Raw genomic sequence first — 19,980 nt, 5'->3', positions numbered from 1 at the left:
CTTCCACACTCTGCCTCTTGCTATAAAGTGGGGTGATGCTCTGCTTTTTTGCCATTTATGCTTCACAGCTCATACTCTTCGTAGCTTTTGCTTTCTGGTGGTGCTTTGCTAAACTCTGTTTGTCAATGCTTCACTTTTCCCTTTCTTTGCTCTGTGTTACTGATCTAAGAAGCTTGTACAATTGAAGTGTACACTCACAGTATCTAACACGCATGGCACTTGGTTACACACTGGTTTGAGTGTGCGGTCCTTTGCTGGATTAGAACGCACTGAAAGTGCAAATGTGTGTGTTCGTGGTAGAGAGTTGCAGAAACTAAATTCCATGAAAACAGAACTCATTTTGATTAGTTAGGTCTGTGCTAAAATATATATATATATATATATATATATATATATATATATATATATATATATATATATATATATATATATATATGCAGTATCTGTAGATCTTTCTTATATATATATATATATATAAATATATATAATGTTATATATAATGTTATATATTATGAATAATATTACATAATGTTACATCTCATTCAAAGGTTTGGGGTCAGTAAAATAAAAGAAAAAAGAAAAAAAGTATTAATACATATATTCAGCAATAATGCATTACATTAACCAAAAAGGCCAGTAAAGTCTGTTACATTGTTACAGAAATTGCATGTCAATATTCTAATACTATAAGTAACAAGTACTGTATCGTGGTTTCCACAAAAATGTTATGAAACACAACAGTTTTTAACATTAGTAATAGTGACTGAAGACTGAAGTAATGATTTGGAGACTGTTTTGTCATAACAGGAATACATTACATTTGAAAATATATTAAAATAAAAAAATTATTTTCTAAATTCGAAAATATTTAGACTACTTTGTTTTTGAACAAATAAATGTACATTGAGCATAAGCGACTTCTTTTCAAAATAATTTTAAAAATCTCACCAACCCCAGCCTTTTGAAGTGTGTACAGTAGTGTGTATGTACGTAGCCTAATTTATCATTTATATATTTAATTAAACAAACAGATCAAAAATGCTGGAAATAAAATTAGCTTTTTTATTAATAAGATGTGAGATAAGGAGTTCACTATGCTTGGTACACTATATCTAACCACCATATTTGCTTGTTTTTACACTTTAACCACAGTTCAGTGTTAATTCAAAGACACAGAATTTGATTAACCTGTCTTGGATAGTCACTGTTTAATTATGATCTAAGCACAAACTCTGCACCTGTCCGAACTGATTCCCCTTTGATTCCTGAGCGCACATTAACAATGCCATGCTGTCGTGTTCCCCAGACCACCCCTCTTGATAAGGAGAGGCAGGTTTTCAGACGAAGACGTCACCAGGATGTGAAAGCCGCTACTGCCCGCAGCACCCAGAGCACCTTCCCCTGCAGCCCCGCCACCGGACCGACCCTCTCTCTGGCGGACTTCGCTTCAGAGTCGGAGGACATTTCCCCCAGCTCGGCCGAGACGGTCCGCTCACCGACATCGCCGTTTTGAGCCCACACACAGGCAGAAGTGAATGGAAAATGACCTTTAAGTAAAAGGTACATTGACTTGTGAATGGCAAAGGATGACAGATTTTGAAATTGAACGTTTTGCTACGTGGAACCGATGTGATTAACTAGGAGCGGATGGGCTGGTTTTCTCTGTTTAAATTCTGTGAGGGTAGCAGCACACCTGAACAGGTGTAAAAATAATCTCATGCTTTTAGCAGTTCTTCATCGCAAAGGAGAAACTTATCGCGTGAGAGTTTTCTCTTCATCGTAACTACATGTTTGGTGCTACATGAGGTTTTGTTTGTAGACAATGGCTGCATCCGAAATCGCATACTTCCCTACTATATAGTAGACGAAGAACAGTCTATAACAAAAAACAGTACTCGCAATACTCAGTAGGCAAAAAGTCAGCGGATAACCGACTGCTTCCATTGAGTTTCTGTAGGTGTGCATATGATGGACACTTTACTATCCAATGAGGCCACGGGAGAGGATTTGTGATGCAACTGACGCTTGTTAGTCACAAGATAAGGGCAAACATGGCAAATATACTAGATCTGGTGTCGTGACAAATCGGCTCCTCCTTCGAAATCGGGTCTCCCCAAACAGTCAGTTAATGATTATTAAGTAAGGAATAATTGACGACGTTCCGTTGAATTATTAGAAAAATAATGCACACCCAAGGTGGTGATGCGGTCATGACGCGAAGCGGAAATTATTTTTCTAATAATCCAACGGCCCGGAGTCCATTATTCCACTTATAATACAGTTACCACACCTCAAGACATTGATCCGATGATATATTTAAAGGGATTTGTCCAAGTTTTGTACTTAAATCGCAATTGTGAATAGGACTATTTATTCAACGTCTCATCCAACGGCTCTTTTGCTAGTTCCAAACGTCCTGTTAAAGCTGGTAACAGAGGCTTGAGCTGTTGATAGCATTCTACTGCAGTTATTAATAAAGTTATTAGAGAGAGAGAGAGAGAGAGAGAGAGAGAGAGAGAGAGAGAGAGAGAGAGAGATTGTGTGAATTAGGCTATCTCTGTGTGTCAGATTCAAGCATTCAACAGACTCGTAGTATAATTTAAAATAGGCATATCTTACTATATAATGCGTAAGAAAACACATTGCATAATAAAACCAGTTAAACATTAAATAACAGTTAATCAAGTTAACCAAATAATCAATAATAATAATAGCTGATTAAGTGAATAATTAAACATCATTCGTTTTATTTATAACTGAAATATTTGGACATTTAACACTTATTTTAACACATTAAGGATGATTGAGAACATATGTAGGGGGAGTGTAAATGTGTGTATAAACTAAACTATCGGGCTAATCGCTTATCTGTATGCTATGCTAGTATATAAGACTTTGATTGCTAATACAGACATAAATGGTCATTATAACGTGGTTAAACAGCATTTATCATAACATGACTGATTTTGAAGGAATTATAATCAGGCGCTAAAGAGGTATTAAAAGCTATTTGAACCAATGGGTCCTAAAGGAGACCTGATTTCAGGGGACCCAATTTGTCACTACACCAGATTATGCTCTAACTACACACATTCTATTTAGAACATACATTTTTAGTGGGCACAAAGTAAATACATATTCATAATACGTACCTACTCAAGAGAGTATGCGATTTCAGACGCAGCACACGTCACGATCTGCCTTCGTATCGTCACTAATACAGTAAACCGCCTCTCTTTTACGCCCTCTAGTGTTGGATAGAGAGTAATGCAGCCAAACCTACCGCTGTTTTTCAAGTGATCACACACTCACGGCCATCTGTTTGATGCCCTCCGATGTCTTAGCATCTCCTCTTTCAGTAAAAAAAAAATCTTGTATGTGGGTTTTTACCTTTTGTATGAACTTTATATTTTCAATATTTTAGGTTTATACATTTTCTTTTAACCTGAAAACTATTTGCATAGTTCAGCATTTCTGAGGAAAATTGTTGGTTTGTGTCTGTCGGTTAGACATTAGAATGTTCTTTATAAAATGTGATGAAGCTTTTTTTGATGTATGCGGCTGTAGAAACGCTTGTTTGAACTTAATAACTGGTGCTGGTTTAACATGTATGACAATGAATGACTAGAAACTTGTCAGTCCTCATTAGCAGCTATTTCTATGGGCCTCTATATATGTTGTCCGCCATATTGGAACGGTCTTACAATTTCAGCGTCACCATTCCTAAGCTTTTTTCTCTTTCAGTTTTTATATCAAAACATTTTCCCAGAAAGTTTGAGTTAGACAATTATAAGCATAATGTGGACTGTAAAAGTGGACTGAGTTTACCTGTTCGCTGTGGTGACGTGTAATCTCCTCGACAGCCTCTGTACTCCCATTAGCCACTTGTTAGCAACCGCCCATTTCAAAACACGTAACAGCTTAAAAAATCGAAAGTGGGGTAATACTGATGTATTTTATGTCGTAGAATAAAATGTGACTGTCTTGAGCTTGTGTTCACCACATACATTATTTCAGCCATTTAAACGAAACCCGATCAAAAACCCCATTGACTTCGGGATACTGGAAACGGAAGTGCTAAAACGCTATCTCGCTTCTGTATTTTGGCCTACATTAAAGTGAGCTCATTCCTGCACCACTCCATTGATTCTTACCATGAGTGACGACACTGACTGTTCCAAGATGGCGGGTGCGTTGACGTGTCTGAGGCAGTCGAATGTGTCATCTATGTTTACATATCTATGTCCAACTGCTGCTGCTATAATAATCTCTTCGTCAGTACGTTCAGATTTGTCTGTATCACTCTTCGTGAAGATAAATAGATAATACAGCTTCTCTCACGGAATTTCAGATCAGACCGCACGCTAATTTTCCATTGTCGAGAGAATAGAATGTACGATTTATTTAAAAAGTGTAGCAGAAATCAAAGACGCGCTAAATCTGTGAAAAAGTGATTTTAAAGAGTACGTTTGTACTAAGATTGTATTTCTGTTTTAAGTTGAATGTAATATTGTAGTCAAAATTTTGTTTTTTGTTGCATTTTGAACTGAACTGACTAGCAAAAGGTCAATTTTATTTTTAATTTATCATTTGCTGTTTTTGAAATGTGACATCCTAGAATGATCTGAAGCATTTTATGTGGCAGAGACAAGACAAACTACATCATTATGAACATTTTACTTTAAGATTTTAAAACACAATTTAAAAAGATGATGTTTTTTTTATGAAGGGGATGCTTACTAGCATAACAGCACATTTTTTAAAGGAATTTATTCATAACTAAAATTCCAACTCCAATATTCATATTCAAATTCCAACATTCAATTCTATATTAAGTATCTTAAACTACTGTACTAACATTTAGTCTTATTATACTTCATATACCTAATTCCAGTTTCAATTAGCCATCTCTCACCTCAATAGCAGCAAGTGTTTTGCACATTACGAACACAATAAGTACATTATTTTGCAGTATATACAGTAACAATATTATTCTGCTGTAAATACTTAAGAGGTTAAAGTGGAACCCAACATAGTCGTTGGCTGCAATTTAGACTTTTTTCATTCTTTTTGTGTTTTTCTTGTAAAGGAGTCTTGCATGTGTTCTGAGTGATAATCATTTTAATATCCACTTACTGTACCGTCATTACATGTTGACCCCATCCACAAGCAACTATTCTCAGTGAAGATCAGTCATGGTTATGTTTGTTGCTTCTCAATATTTAACATTTTTAAACTGCTTCTTGAAGCCTCCAGCATGTTCAGGCTTCCGGTGACACCGTGAAGGGGTAAATGAAAAGCACAAAGGATAAAAGAGTAGTTCTTTAAGGTATAGCATGTATTTGCTTTTTATAATAAAAAAATGTATCTGCTGTATTTGCTTGTCAAAATTAGACTAGAAAACAATCTGTGGTCGACCTATTTTTGAATAGGACGTAGATCAAGTCAATATAATAAAGGAAATAATCTAGCTGATATGCAAAATCCAGTGCGCAAGCATTGATTACACGTTGTATATTTGTATAGATGTATATCCATCGCTTGTCCATTGTCTCTCCCATCGAATGTCACTTAGGCTTGACTTCCTGGAAGAAGAGTCTTTGCTTCCAAGTAGCATTGAACAGTGGTGCATTCAGCAACAAGCCAAACCTGTGAATAAATGATTCCTCAAGCAGAAACCTGTTTTTTTTTTTTTGTCTGTTTCAACTTACTGAATTTGATCATGTATTTTCATTGTTATGCATGTTTTCTGCAATCACATCGAAACAGCTTATTAAAGTGATCAATTTTTGATGTACTGGTTGAAACTCTCTTCACATCCTGATAGCAATCAATAGAAGATAGTAGTGGCCTAAATAATAGAACATGCACATGGGTGATATAACCGTAGTTGCAGGTACATTTATTGTCCCAAGTCAGGGCTCGACATTAAGCATTTTCAAGTGCTTGTCCTTCAGAGAAGTAAATTGTTCATTCACTTGTCTGAGTAAAAAATGTGCTTGCCTGGAAAAAAGTTTTTTCTTTTCTTTTCTTTTATAAAATGATTTTTTTATTTTTTATTTTGTGTGTGTGTGTTGTAAATATAATTTATTCTGAAGCAATATTCTCACCAGTGTTCAATCAGCTTTGACATATTTAAATCTGCATATTTGTGATGTAAAAAAAAATGTATACATTTTATTGAATCATTTCACATTTGTGATAGTCTTACTTTTTTATAAAGGGCATTTCACCCTAATCTTATTAAATATAGGCTATGCTTCAGATTTAATTTTATATTGTTAAATTTGATCAATACATTACATTAAAATAAGACACTATAAGGGCTGTTACCAATCAAATAAATAAAAAAATTACACTGAAAAATTAGAACTGCATTAAATAATGTTTTGAAATTTGTAGTTTTTTAATAGTCAAAAAAGAAACGTTGGAAAGTATGTTTAAACATGAAACTAAACCTCCAGTAGGTGGCAGCAGGTGGCCGTCTTAATGAGTGAATCATTGAGTCGTTCATTCAAACGATTCATTCAAACACTGAATCGTTCAGTAACACACTTGTTGCTGTGAGACGCGTTACGGTTCTGTTGTGAACAATTTTCGCTGCTGAAATAGAACAAAAGCACTCAATATTGCATTTAAAAAATGCACTGCATGAGCGCAACAGATCAGTCAGTTCATTATATATATTATCCACTATCGATTGCCACTTACGCTAAACTAATGCACAATCATTCTTACATTTTGGTGATTCGCTAACGTTAGTTTTTTGTTTTGTTTTAATCAGGCTCTTGTCCGTCGGGCAAGTCAAATTCTCTTTCACTTATCCCTTTAAAAAATCCACTTGTCCCTGACAAGCGGACAAGCGTTAATGTCGAGCCCTGCAAGTAATTCATTTTGTCCTGCTTTTTTTCAAATGGTTGAATTTTCTGATTATTTGTTACTCATTGTCATAAATCACAAGATGTTACCGGCCATAAAAATATATTTTTCTGTAAAAAGTGTCTTCTAAAGCTGAAAAGCACAATTTCTCGTCCAAATTAGTCAGTGTATTTTTTCCATCAAAATATTTTATTCAAATGTTCTTTTAATAATAATTCATTTATTGTATTTATAAAGGCCCTAAATAGTAATTTTCCTAATTGTTTAAAAACAGCTTGTATCTTATAAAAATGTGTGTCCATAAATCTTGCGTCAAGTATGTTACTGTATACGGCATTATCTCTCACAACTGTGTAAGATACAGGAAATGATGTCACTTTCCCCCACTGATGAGATCTGACGCACTGAAAGGTATGTGTGCTCTCTTTGAGAAAATACTTTCATTTGAATAGTTCGTACACCAAAGGTCATTTCGTAAAACGTCAAAATTGTTACCACAATATCTAAAGAAAACAGAATTTAATCACACAATGGATTGTTTAAAAGTATTTCAATCATGATTTCATTTGTGCTCTTAGCATTTATGCTAGCAACTGCAGTTTTCGGCTTAATTTTTAAATGGTCAACTCTGTTACCAAGGTACAGTAACAATGTTGACAGTATGTAACAGAGTTGACAGACAATACTATAAATAAGTGCTTTTGTGAAAAGTAAAAAATAAAAACAAATTGTTTGTTAAGCACTGAACTATTAAAATGTTTTTAATAAGATGCTGGAAAGCATTTCTGTTTTTTTTTTTTTAATGCAAAATGTATCTCCAATTAAAGAATCAGTCACATATATCTTCTGTGGAAGTCTCAGGACCAAAAAATGTTTGGTCCGAATGCAATGATACAATGCCCTGCATGCCTATCACATATGTGCACTGCTAAAAAAAAATGAAGGGAACACTAAATCATCACAGTATAACACCAAGTCAATTAAACTTCAGGGATATCAGTCTGTCCATTTAGGAAGTTAATGTGATTGTGAATCAATTTTAACTGCTTTGGTGCAAATAAAAGTGACAAGAGATGCTCTGGAGAGGCAACAGCAAGACGACCCCTAAAAAATGAATTATTTTGCAGGTGGTGGCCATAGACAATTGTTCTCTCCTTATTCAGTCTTAGTCCTGACTGATTTGTTTTTAGTTCTGTTTTAGTTTCGTTAGCTTGTCATTGTCTGTAGTATGAGGCAGTACCTGCAACCCAATCAGGTTACACAGGCAGTCCTGCTCCTCCAGGATGGCACATCCATACTTAACATCGCAAGGAGGTTTGGTTTGTCTCCCAAAACAGTTTCAAGAGCATGGAGGAGATACTTTTGGATTTCATGAGAGCTACACATTTCAAAAAAGTTGGGACAGGTAGCAATAAGAGGCCGGAAAAGTTAAATGTAGATATAAGGAAAAGCTAGAGTAAGTTAATTTCCAACTTATTAGGTCAATGGGCAACATGATTGGGTATAAAAAGAGCCTCTCAGAGTGACAGTGTCTCTCAGAAGTCAAGATGGGCAGAGGAATACCAATTCCCCCAATGCTGCGGCGAAAAATAGAGGAGCAACATCAGAAAGGAGTTTTTCAGAGTAAAATAACGTCCCCGTTTTCCAAAAATAACTTGATTCGTCTGACCACAGCACAGAACAGTTTTCCACTGTGCCACAGTCCATTTTAAATGAGCCTTGGCCCAGAGAAAACACCTGTGCTTCTGGATATGGCTTCTTTTTTTTACCTATAGAGTTTTAGCTGGTAACGGCGAATGGCACGGTGGATTGTGTTCACTGATTTGATGGAAGTATTCCTGAGCTCCTGTTGTGATTTCCATTACAGTAGCATTCCTGTATGTGACGCAGTGCCGTCTAAGGGGCCAAAGATCACGGGCATCCAGTATGGTTTTCTGGCCTTGACCCTTAAGCACAGAGATTGTTCCACATTCTCTGAATCTTTGGAGGATATTATGCACTGTAGGTGATGATGACTCTTTGCAATTTTTCCTCTGAGAAACTCCTTTCTGATTTTACAGTGTACACTACAAAGGGTGGTACACTAGGTAGTGTACACTAGGTAGTGTGAAATGTAAGTTAAGTACACTAGATAGTGCACAGTAAAAAAGGAAGTACACTAGGTAGTGTGGACTAGAAAGGAAAGTACACTAGGTAGTGTACAATAAAATTAGTAGAACACTAGGTAGTGTACACTAGAAAGGGTAGTACAAGGGTAGTTCTAGTGTACACCAGAAATTACAGTACACTATTTAGTGTAGGCTAGGTAATGAAGTACACTAGCTAGTGTAAACTAGGTATTTTACACTATGTAGTATACAATAGAAATGGTAGTACAATAAGTAGTGTACACTAGAAAGGGACGTACACTAAGTAGTTTACACTAGAATGGGTAGAACACTAGGTAGTGTACACTAGAAAGGGAAGTACACAAGGTTGTGTACACTAGAAAGGGTAGTACACTAGGTAGTGTACAATAGAAAGGGTAGTACAAGGGTAGTTCTAGTGTACACCAGAAATGATAGTACACTAGTTAGTGAAGACTAGGTAAAGAACACTAGATAGTGTACACTAGGTATTTTACACTATGTAGTATACAATAGAAAGGGAAGTACACTAGATAATGTACACTAAAAAAAGGAATACACTAGGTAGTGTGCACTAGGTAGTGTACACTAGAAAGGGAAGTACACTAGGTAGTGTACACTAATACTAGGTAGTGTACACTAATACTAGGTAGTGTACCCAAAAAATGGAAGTATACTAGGTAGTGTACACTAGAAAGGGAAGTACACTAGGTAGTGTATGGTTTGGGGTGCCATATCATCTGCTGGTGTTGGTCCACTGTGTTTTCTGAGGTCCAAGGTCAACGCAGCTGTACACCAGGAAGTTTTAGAGCAATTCACGCTTCCTGCAGCTGACGAACTTTATGGAGATGCAGATTTCATTTCCAACAGGACTTGGCACCTGAACACAGTGTCAAAGCCATAGATATCCATAATAAAGGCTAGATGTCTCGTGCGCGCTGTTGGCCAATGAAGGTCGCCGTCCGCAACTTGTGGCCATCTTGTCACAGGCAGCTCGCTCACTCATAACAGTGTGTTTTAATGGTGCATGCACTTTTAAATAACCATAACTTGCTCAATTTTCAAACGATTTTCAAACTGTTTCGTTTGTTATAAATGTCAGAGATTATAGATTATAACAGCCACCTTACAATACCACACAAGGTATTTATGTTAAATCAATATATAGGCTACTAAAACTGTGTACCGAATGGCAACATGAGAAATTATATATATTTATACACATATACAGCTCTGAATTTTTTTTCCAGAACTAGCTCATATATTATATATATATATATATATATATATATATATATATATATATCCTTTTTTAATAAGAATATCACTATTATAATAAAATAATTTGTATTTTTTTTAAATTAAACAAACAAAAAAACATGCAAACTAAGTTTATTTTAACTAGACAAAAGATTGTAGTGAACACTAAAAAATAAGTACACTAGGTAGTGTACACTAAAAAGGGAAGTACACCCGGTAGTGTACACTAGAAAGGGAAGTACACTAGGTAGTGTACACTAAAAAAGGGGAGTACACTAGAAAGGGATGTACACTAGGTTGTGTACACTAAAAAAGGGAGTACACTAGGTAGTGTACATTAGAAAGGGTAGAACACTAGGTAGTGTACACTAGAAAGGGAAGTACACTAGGTAGTGTACACTAAAAAAGGGAAATACACTAGGTAGTGTACACTAGAAAGGGAGTACACTAGGTAGTGTACATTAAAAAAGGGAAATACACTAGGTAGTGTACATTAGAAAGGGTAGAACACTAGGTAGTGTACACTAGAAAGGGAAATACACTAGGTAGTGTACACTAAAAAAGGGAAATACACTAGGTAGTGTACACTAGAAAGGGACGTAGACTAGGTAGTGTACACTAGAAAGGGACGTACACTAACTAGGTAGTATACACTAGAAAGGGAAGTACACAAGGTTGTGTACACTAGAAAGGGTAGAACACTAGGTAGTGTACAATAGAAAGGGTAGTGCAAGGGTAGTTCTAGTGTACACCAGAAATGATAGTACACTAGTTATTGTAGGCTAGGTAGTTAAGTACACTAGATAGTGTACACTAGGTATTTTACACTATGTAGTATAAATAGAAAGGGAAGTACAATAAGTAGTGTACACTAGAAAGGGAAGTACACTAGATAGTGTACACTAGAAAGGGAAGTACAATAAGTAGTGTACACTAGAAAGGGAAGTACACTAGGTAGTGTACACTAGAAAGGGAAGTAAACTAGGCAGTGTACACTAGAAAGGGGAGTACACTAGGGAGTGTACACTAGAAAGGGAAGTACACTAGGTAGTGTACACTAAAAAAGGGAAGTACACTAGGTAGTGTACACTAGAAAGGAAAGTGACTAGGTAGTGTACACTAGAAAGGGAAGTACACTAGTTAGTGTACACAAAAAAAGGGAAGTACACTAGGTAGTGAACACTAGAAAGGGAAGTGACTAGGTAGTGTACACTAGAAAGGGAAGTACACTAGGTAGTGTACACTAAAAATGGGAAGTACACTAGGTAGTGTACACTAGAAAGGGAAGTACACTAGGCAGTGTACACTAATACTAGGTAGTGTACACTAAAAAAAGGAAGTATACTAGGTAGTGTACACTAGAAAGGGAAGTACACTAGGTAGTGTATGGTTTGGGGTGCCATGTCATCTGCTGGTGTTGGTCCACTGTGTTTTCTGAGGTCCAAGGTCAACGCAGCTGTACACCAGGAAGTTTTAGAGCAATTCACGCTTCCTGCAGCTGACAAACTTTATGGAGATGCAGATTTCATTTTCCAACAGGACTTGGCACCTGAACACAGTGTCAAAGCCATAGATATCCATAATAAAGGCTAGATGTCTCGTGCGCGCTGTTGGCCAATGGAGGTCGCCGTCCGCAACTTGCGGCCATCTTGTCACAGGCAGCTCGCTCACTCGTAACAGTGTGTTTTAATGGTGCATGCACTTTTAAATAACCACAACTTGCTCAATTTTCAAACGATTTTCAAACTGTTTCGTTTGTTATAAATGTCAGAGATGTAGTTATGACACTACATACTTATGAATAATTATAATCATGGACTTCAATATGAAAGTAACATTGAACAGAACAGATGGGTGCAATGAATATATATATACACACACACACACACACACACACACACACACACACACACACACACACACACACACACACACACACACACACACACACACACACACACACACACACACACACACACACACACACACACACACACACACACACACACACACACACCTGTATGTGACGCAGTGCCGTCTAAGGGGCCAAAGATCACGGGCATCCAGTATGGTTTTCTGGCCTTGACCCTTAAGCACAGAGATTGTTCCACATTCTCTGAATCTTTGGAGGATATTATGCACTGTAGGTGATGATGACTCTTTGCAATTTTTCCTCTGAGAAACTCCTTTCTGATTTTACAGTGTACACTACAAAGGGTGGTACACTAGGTAGTGTACACTAGGTAGTGTGAAATGTAAGTTAAGTACACTAGATAGTGCACAGTAAAAAAGGAAGTACACTAGGTAGTGTGGACTAGAAAGGAAAGTACACTAGGTAGTGTACAATAAAATTAGTAGAACACTAGGTAGTGTACACTAGAAAGGGAAGTACACAAGGTTGTGTACACTAGAAAGGGTAGTACACTAGGTAGTGTACAATAGAAAGGGTAGTACAAGGGTAGTTCTAGTGTACACCAGAAATGATAGTACACTAGTTAGTGAAGACTAGGTAAAGAACACTAGATAGTGTACACTAGGTATTTTACACTATGTAGTATACAATAGAAAGGGAAGTACACTAGATAATGTACACTAAAAAAAGGAATACACTAGGTAGTGTGCACTAGGTAGTGTACACTAGAAAGGGAAGTACACTAGGTAGTGTACACTAATACTAGGTAGTGTACACTAATACTAGGTAGTGTACCCAAAAAATGGAAGTATACTAGGTAGTGTACACTAGAAAGGGAAGTACACTAGGTAGTGTATGGTTTGGGGTGCCATATCATCTGCTGGTGTTGGTCCACTGTGTTTTCTGAGGTCCAAGGTCAACGCAGCTGTACACCAGGAAGTTTTAGAGCAATTCACGCTTCCTGCAGCTGACGAACTTTATGGAGATGCAGATTTCATTTCCAACAGGACTTGGCACCTGAACACAGTGTCAAAGCCATAGATATCCATAATAAAGGCTAGATGTCTCGTGCGCGCTGTTGGCCAATGAAGGTCGCCGTCCGCAACTTGTGGCCATCTTGTCACAGGCAGCTCGCTCACTCATAACAGTGTGTTTTAATGGTGCATGCACTTTTAAATAACCATAACTTGCTCAATTTTCAAACGATTTTCAAACTGTTTCGTTTGTTATAAATGTCAGAGATTATAGATTATAACAGCCACCTTACAATACCACACAAGGTATTTATGTTAAATCAATATATAGGCTACTAAAACTGTGTACCGAATGGCAACATGAGAAATTATATATATTTATACACATATACAGCTCTGAATCTTTTTTCCAGAACTAGCTCATATATATATATATATATATATATATATATATATATATATATATATCCTTTTTTAATAAGAATATCACTATTATAATAAAATAATTTGTATTTTTTTTAAATTAAACAAACAAAAAAACATGCAAACTAAGTTTATTTTAACTAGACAAAAGATTGTAGTGAACACTAAAAAATAAGTACACTAGGTAGTGTACACTAAAAAGGGAAGTACACCCGGTAGTGTACACTAGAAAGGGAAGTACACTAGGTAGTGTACACTAAAAAAGGGGAGTACACTAGAAAGGGATGTACACTAGGTTGTGTACACTAAAAAAGGGAGTACACTAGGTAGTGTACATTAGAAAGGGTAGAACACTAGAAAGGGAAGTACACTAGGTAGTGTACACTAAAAAAGGGAAATACACTAGGTAGTGTACACTAGAAAGGGAGTACACTAGGTAGTGTACATTAAAAAAGGGAAATACACTAGGTAGTGTACATTAGAAAGGGTAGAACACTAGGTAGTGTACACTAGAAAGGGAAATACACTAGGTAGTGTACACTAAAAAAGGGAAATACACTAGGTAGTGTACACTAGAAAGGGACGTAGACTAGGTAGTGTACACTAGAAAGGGACGTACACTAACTAGGTAGTATACACTAGAAAGGGAAGTACACAAGGTTGTGTACACTAGAAAGGGTAGAACACTAGGTAGTGTACAATAGAAAGGGTAGTGCAAGGGTAGTTCTAGTGTACACCAGAAATGATAGTACACTAGTTATTGTAGGCTAGGTAGTTAAGTACACTAGATAGTGTACACTAGGTATTTTACACTATGTAGTATAAATAGAAAGGGAAGTACAATAAGTAGTGTACACTAGAAAGGGAAGTACACTAGATAGTGTACACTAGAAAGGGAAGTACAATAAGTAGTGTACACTAGAAAGGGAAGTACACTAGGTAGTGTACACTAGAAAGGGAAGTAAACTAGGCAGTGTACACTAGAAAGGGGAGTACACTAGGGAGTGTACACTAGAAAGGGAAGTACACTAGGTAGTGTACACTAAAAAAGGGAAGTACACTAGGTAGTGTACACTAGAAAGGGAAGTGACTAGGTAGTGTACACTAGAAAGGGAAGTACACTAGTTAGTGTACACTAAAAAAGGGAAGTACACTAGGTAGTGAACACTAGAAAGGGAAGTGACTAGGTAGTGTACACTAGAAAGGGAAGTACACTAGGTAGTGTACACTAAAAATGGGAAGTACACTAGGTAGTGTACACTAGAAAGGGAAGTACACTAGGCAGTGTACACTAATACTAGGTAGTGTACACTAAAAAAAGGAAGTATACTAGGTAGTGTACACTAGAAAGGGAAGTACACTAGGTAGTGTATGGTTTGGGGTGCCATGTCATCTGCTGGTGTTGGTCCACTGTGTTTTCTGAGGTCCAAGGTCAACGCAGCTGTACACCAGGAAGTTTTAGAGCAATTCACGCTTCCTGCAGCTGACAAACTTTATGGAGATGCAGATTTCATTTTCCAACAGGACTTGGCACCTGAACACAGTGTCAAAGCCATAGATATCCATAATAAAGGCTAGATGTCTCGTGCGCGCTGTTGGCCAATGGAGGTCGCCGTCCGCAACTTGCGGCCATCTTGTCACAGGCAGCTCGCTCACTCGTAACAGTGTGTTTTAATGGTGCATGCACTTTTAAATAACCACAACTTGCTCAATTTTCAAACGATTTTCAAACTGTTTCGTTTGTTATAAATGTCAGAGATGTAGTTATGACACTACATACTTATGAATAATTATAATCATGGACTTCAATATGAAAGTAACATTGAACAGAACAGATGGGTGCAATGAATATATATACACACACACACACACACACACACACACACAAGGTGTTTATGTTAAATCAATATATAGGCTACTAAAACTGTGTACCGAATGGCAACATGAGAAATTATATATATTTATACACATATACAGCTCTGAATTTTTTTTTCCAGAACTAGCTTTTTTAATAAGAATATCACTATTATAATAAAATAATTTGTATTTTTTTTTTTAAATTAAACAAACAAAAAAACATGCAAACTAAGTTTATTTAAGACAAAAGATTGTAGTGAACACTAAAAAATGAGTACACTAGGTAGTGAATACTAAAAAAGGGAAGTACACCAGGTAGTGTACACTAGAAAGGGAAGTACACTAGCTAGTGTACACTAAAAAAGGGGAGTACACTAGAAAGGGATGTACACTAGGTAGTGTACACTAAAAAAGGAGTACACTAGGTAGTGTACATTATAAAGGCTAGAACACTAGGTAGTGTACACTATAAAGGCTAGAACACTAGGTAGTGTACACTAAAAAAAGAGTACACTAGGTAGTGTACACTAGAAAGGGACGTACACTAGGTAGTGTACACTAAAAAAGAAGTACACTAGGTAGTGTACACTAGAAAGGGAAGTACACTAGGTAGTGTACACTAAAAAAGGGGAGTACACTAGGTAGTGTACACTAAAAAGGGAAGTACACTAACTAGGTAGTGTATACTAGAAAGGGAAGTACACAAGGTTGTGTACACTAGAAAGGGTAGTACAAGGGTAGTTCTAGTGTACACCAGAAATGATAGTAAACTAGTTAGTGTAGGCTAGGTAGTTAAGTGCACTAGACAGTGTACACTAGGTATTTTACACTATGTAGTATAAATAGAAAGGGAAGTACACTAGGTAGTTTACACTAAAAAAGGAGTAGACTAGGTAGTGTACACTAAAAATGGGAAGTACACTAGGTAGTGTACACTAGAAAGGGTAGAACACTAGGTAGTGTACACTAAAAAAGGAGTACACTAGGTAGTGTACACTAGAAAGGGACATACACTAGGTAGTGTACACTAGAAAGGGAAGTACACTAGGTAGTGTACACTAAAAAATGAGTAAACTAGGTAGTGTACACTAGAAAGGGAGTAAACTAGGTAGTGTAAACTAAAAAAGGGAAGTAAACTAGGTAGTGTACACTAGAAAGGGAAGTACACTAGGTAGTGTACACTAGAAAGGGTAGAACACTAGGTAGTGTACACTAGAAAGGGACATACTCTAGGTAGTATACACTAGAAAGGGAAGTACACTAGGTAGTGTACACTAAAAAAGGAGTAAACTAGGTAGTGTACACTAGAAAGGGAGTACACTAGGTAGTGTAAACTAAAAAAGGGAAGTAAACTAGGTAGTGTACACTAGGTATTGTACACTAGAAAAGGAAGTTCACTAGGTAGTGTACACTAGAAAGGAAAGTACACAAGGTTGTGTACACTAGAATGGGTAGAACACTAGGTAGTGTACACTAGAAAGGGAAGTACACAAGGTTGTGTACACTAGAAAGGGCGTACACTAGGTAGTGTACACTAGAAAGGGAGTACACTAGGTAGTGTACACTAGGTAGTGTACACTAGAAAGGGAAGTACACTAGGTAGTGTAGGCTAGGTAGTTAGTTACTTCCCTTAGGTAGTGTACACTAGGTATTTTACACTATGCAGTATGCAATAGAAAGGGAAGTACACTAGGTAGTGTACACTAGAAAGGGAAGTACACTAGGTAGTGTACACTAGAAAGGGAAGTACACTAGGTAGTGTACACTAGAAAGGGTAGAACACTAGGTAGTGTACACTAGGTAGTCAACCCTAAAAAAAGGAGTACACTAGGTAGTGTACACTAGAAAGGGACCTAAACTAGGTAGTGTACACTAGGTAGTGGACACTAGAAAGGGAAGTACACTAGGTAGTGTACACTAAAAAAGGGAAGTACACTAGGTAGTGTACACTAGAACGGGAGTACACTAGGTAGTGTACACTAAAAAAGGGAAGTACACTAGGTAGTGTACACTAGAACGGGAAGTACACTAGGTAGTGTACACTAAAAAAGGGAAGTACACTAGGTAGTGTACACTAGAAAGGGCAGTACACTAGGTAGTGTACACTTAAAAAGGGGAGTACACTAGGTAGTGTACACTAGGTAGTGTACACTAGAAAGGGAAGTACACTAGGTAGTGTACACTAAAAAAGGAGTACACTATGTAGTGTACACTAGAAAGGGAGTACACTAGGTAGTGTAAACTAAAAAAGGGAAGTAAACTAGGTAGTGTACACTAGGTAGTGTACACTAGAAAGGGAAGTACACAAGGTTGTGTACACTAGAAAGGGAGTACACTAGGTAGTGTACACTAGAAAGGGAGTACACTAGGTAGTGTAGGCTAGGTAGTTAGTTACTTCCCTTAGGTAGTGTACACTAGGTATTTTACACTATGCAGTATGCAATAGAAATGGAAGTACACTAGGTATTGTACACTAGAAAGGGAAGTACACTAGGTAGTGTACACTAAAAAAGGGAAGAACACTAGGTAGTGTACACTAGAAAGGGAAGTACACTAGGTAGTGTACACTAAAAAAGGGAAGTAAACTAGGTAGTGCACACTAGAACGGGAGTACACTAGGTAGTGTACATTAAAAAAGGGAAGTACACTAGGTAGTGTACACTAGAAAGGGAAGTACACAAGGTTGTGTACACTAGAAATGGTAGAACACTAGGTAGTGTACACTAGAAAGGGAAGTACACAAGGTTGTGTACACTAGAAAGGGAGTACACTAGGTATTTTACACTAAAAAATGAGTACACTAGGTAGTGTACACTAGGTAGTGTACACTAGAAAGGGAAGTACACAAGGTTGTGTACACTAGAAATGGTAGAACACTGGGTAGTGTACAATAGAAAGGGTAGTACAAGGGTAGTTCTAGTGTACACCAGAAATGACAGTACACTAGTTAGTGTAGGCTAGGTAGTTAGTTACTTCCCTTAGGTAGTGTACACTAGGTATTTTACACTATGTAGTATACAATAGAAAGGGAAGTACAATAAGTAGTGTACACTAGAAAGGGAAGTACACTAGGTAGTGTACACTAAAAAAGGAAGTACACTAGGTAGTGTACACTAAAAATGAGTACACTAGGTAGTGTACACTAAAAAAGGGAAGTACACCAGGTAGTATACACTAGAAAGGGATGTACACTAGGTAGTGTACACTAGAAAGGGATGTACACTAGGTAGTGTACACTAGAAAGGGAAGTACACAAGGTTGTGTACACTAGAAAGGGTAGAACACTAGGTAGTGTAGAATAGAAAGGGTAGTACAAGGGTAGTTCTAGTGTACACCAGAAATGATAGTACACTAGTTAGTGTAGGCTAGGTATTTAGTTACTTCCCTTAGGTAGTGTAAACTAGGTATTTTACACTATGTAGTATACAATAGAAAGGGAAGTACAATAAGTAGTGTACACTAGAAAGGGAAGTACACAAGTTTGTGTACACTAAAAAAGGAAGTACACTATGTAGTGTACACTAAAAATGAGTACACTAGGTAGTGTACACTAAAAAAGGGAAGTACACCAGGTAGTGTACACTAGAAAGGGATGTACACTAGGTAGTGTACACAAGAAAGGGAAGTACACTAGGTAGTGTACACTAGAAAGGGACGTACACTAGGTAGTGTACACTAGAAAGGGACATTCACTAGGTAGTGTACACTAAAAAAGGAGTACACTAGGTCGTGTACACTAGAAAGGGAGTACACTAGGTATTTTACACTAAAAAGGAGTACACTAGGTAGTGTACACTAGAAAAGGAAGTTCACTAGGTAGTGTACACTAGAATGGGTAGAACACTAGGTAGTGTACACTAGAAAGGGAAGTACACAAGGTTGTGTACACTAGAATGGGTAGAACACTAGGTAGTGTACACTAGAAAGGGAAGTACACAAGGTTGTGTACACTAGAAAGGGAGTACACTAGGTATTTTACACTAAAAAAGGAGTACACTAGGTAGTGTACACTAGAAAGGGAGTACACTAGGTAGTGTACACTAAAAAAGGGAAGTACACCAGGTTGTGTACACTAGAATGGGTAGAACACTAGGTAGTGTACAATAGAAAGGGTAGTACAAGGGTAGTTCTAGTGTACACCAGAAATGATAGTACACTAGTTAGTGTAGGCTAGGTAGTTAGTTACTTCCCTTAGGTAGTGTACACTAGGTATTTTACGCTATGTAGTATACAATAGAAAGGGAAGTACAATAAGTAGTGTACACTAGAAAGGGACGTACACTAGGTAGTGTACACTAAAAAGGAAGAACACTAGGTAGTGTACACTAAAAATGAGTACACTAGGTAGTGTACACTAGAAAGGGAGTACACTAGGTAGTGTATACTAAAAAAGGGAAGTACACCAGGTAGTGTACACTAGAAAGGGAAGTACACTAGGTAGTGTACACTAAAAAGGGGAGTATACTAGGTAGTGTACACTAGAAAGGGACGTACACTAGGTAGTGTACACTAGAAAGGGACATTCACTAGGTAGTGTACACTAAAAAAG

The 19,980-nt window shown here is 37.1% G+C and overlaps 1 protein-coding gene across 4 annotated transcripts in view; it reads left to right on the top strand.

Annotated features, from left to right (window-relative positions):
* Positions 1-5,678, top strand: part of dclk1b (doublecortin-like kinase 1b) — a 53,215-nt gene extending 47,537 nt beyond the window's left edge. For 3 of the 4 annotated variants that reach the window (XM_067450416.1, XM_067450418.1, XM_067450419.1), the window contains one exon: positions 1,307-5,678. In XM_067450416.1, coding sequence (XP_067306517.1) covers positions 1,307-1,513 — 207 coding nt within the window. In that variant the 3' untranslated portion in view covers positions 1,514-5,678. The remainder of the gene's footprint in view (positions 1-1,306) is intronic. The other variant, XM_067450417.1, reaches the window with a different exon arrangement.
* Positions 5,679-19,980: the final 14,302 nt, after the last annotated feature.

Source organism: Pseudorasbora parva, chromosome 8 (assembly GCF_024679245.1).
Source record: "Pseudorasbora parva isolate DD20220531a chromosome 8, ASM2467924v1, whole genome shotgun sequence".
NCBI classification, from domain to species: domain Eukaryota; kingdom Metazoa; phylum Chordata; class Actinopteri; order Cypriniformes; family Gobionidae; genus Pseudorasbora; species Pseudorasbora parva.
Note: the sequence above shows the minus strand (reverse complement) of the source record. Positions and strands in the feature narration are given on the sequence as shown.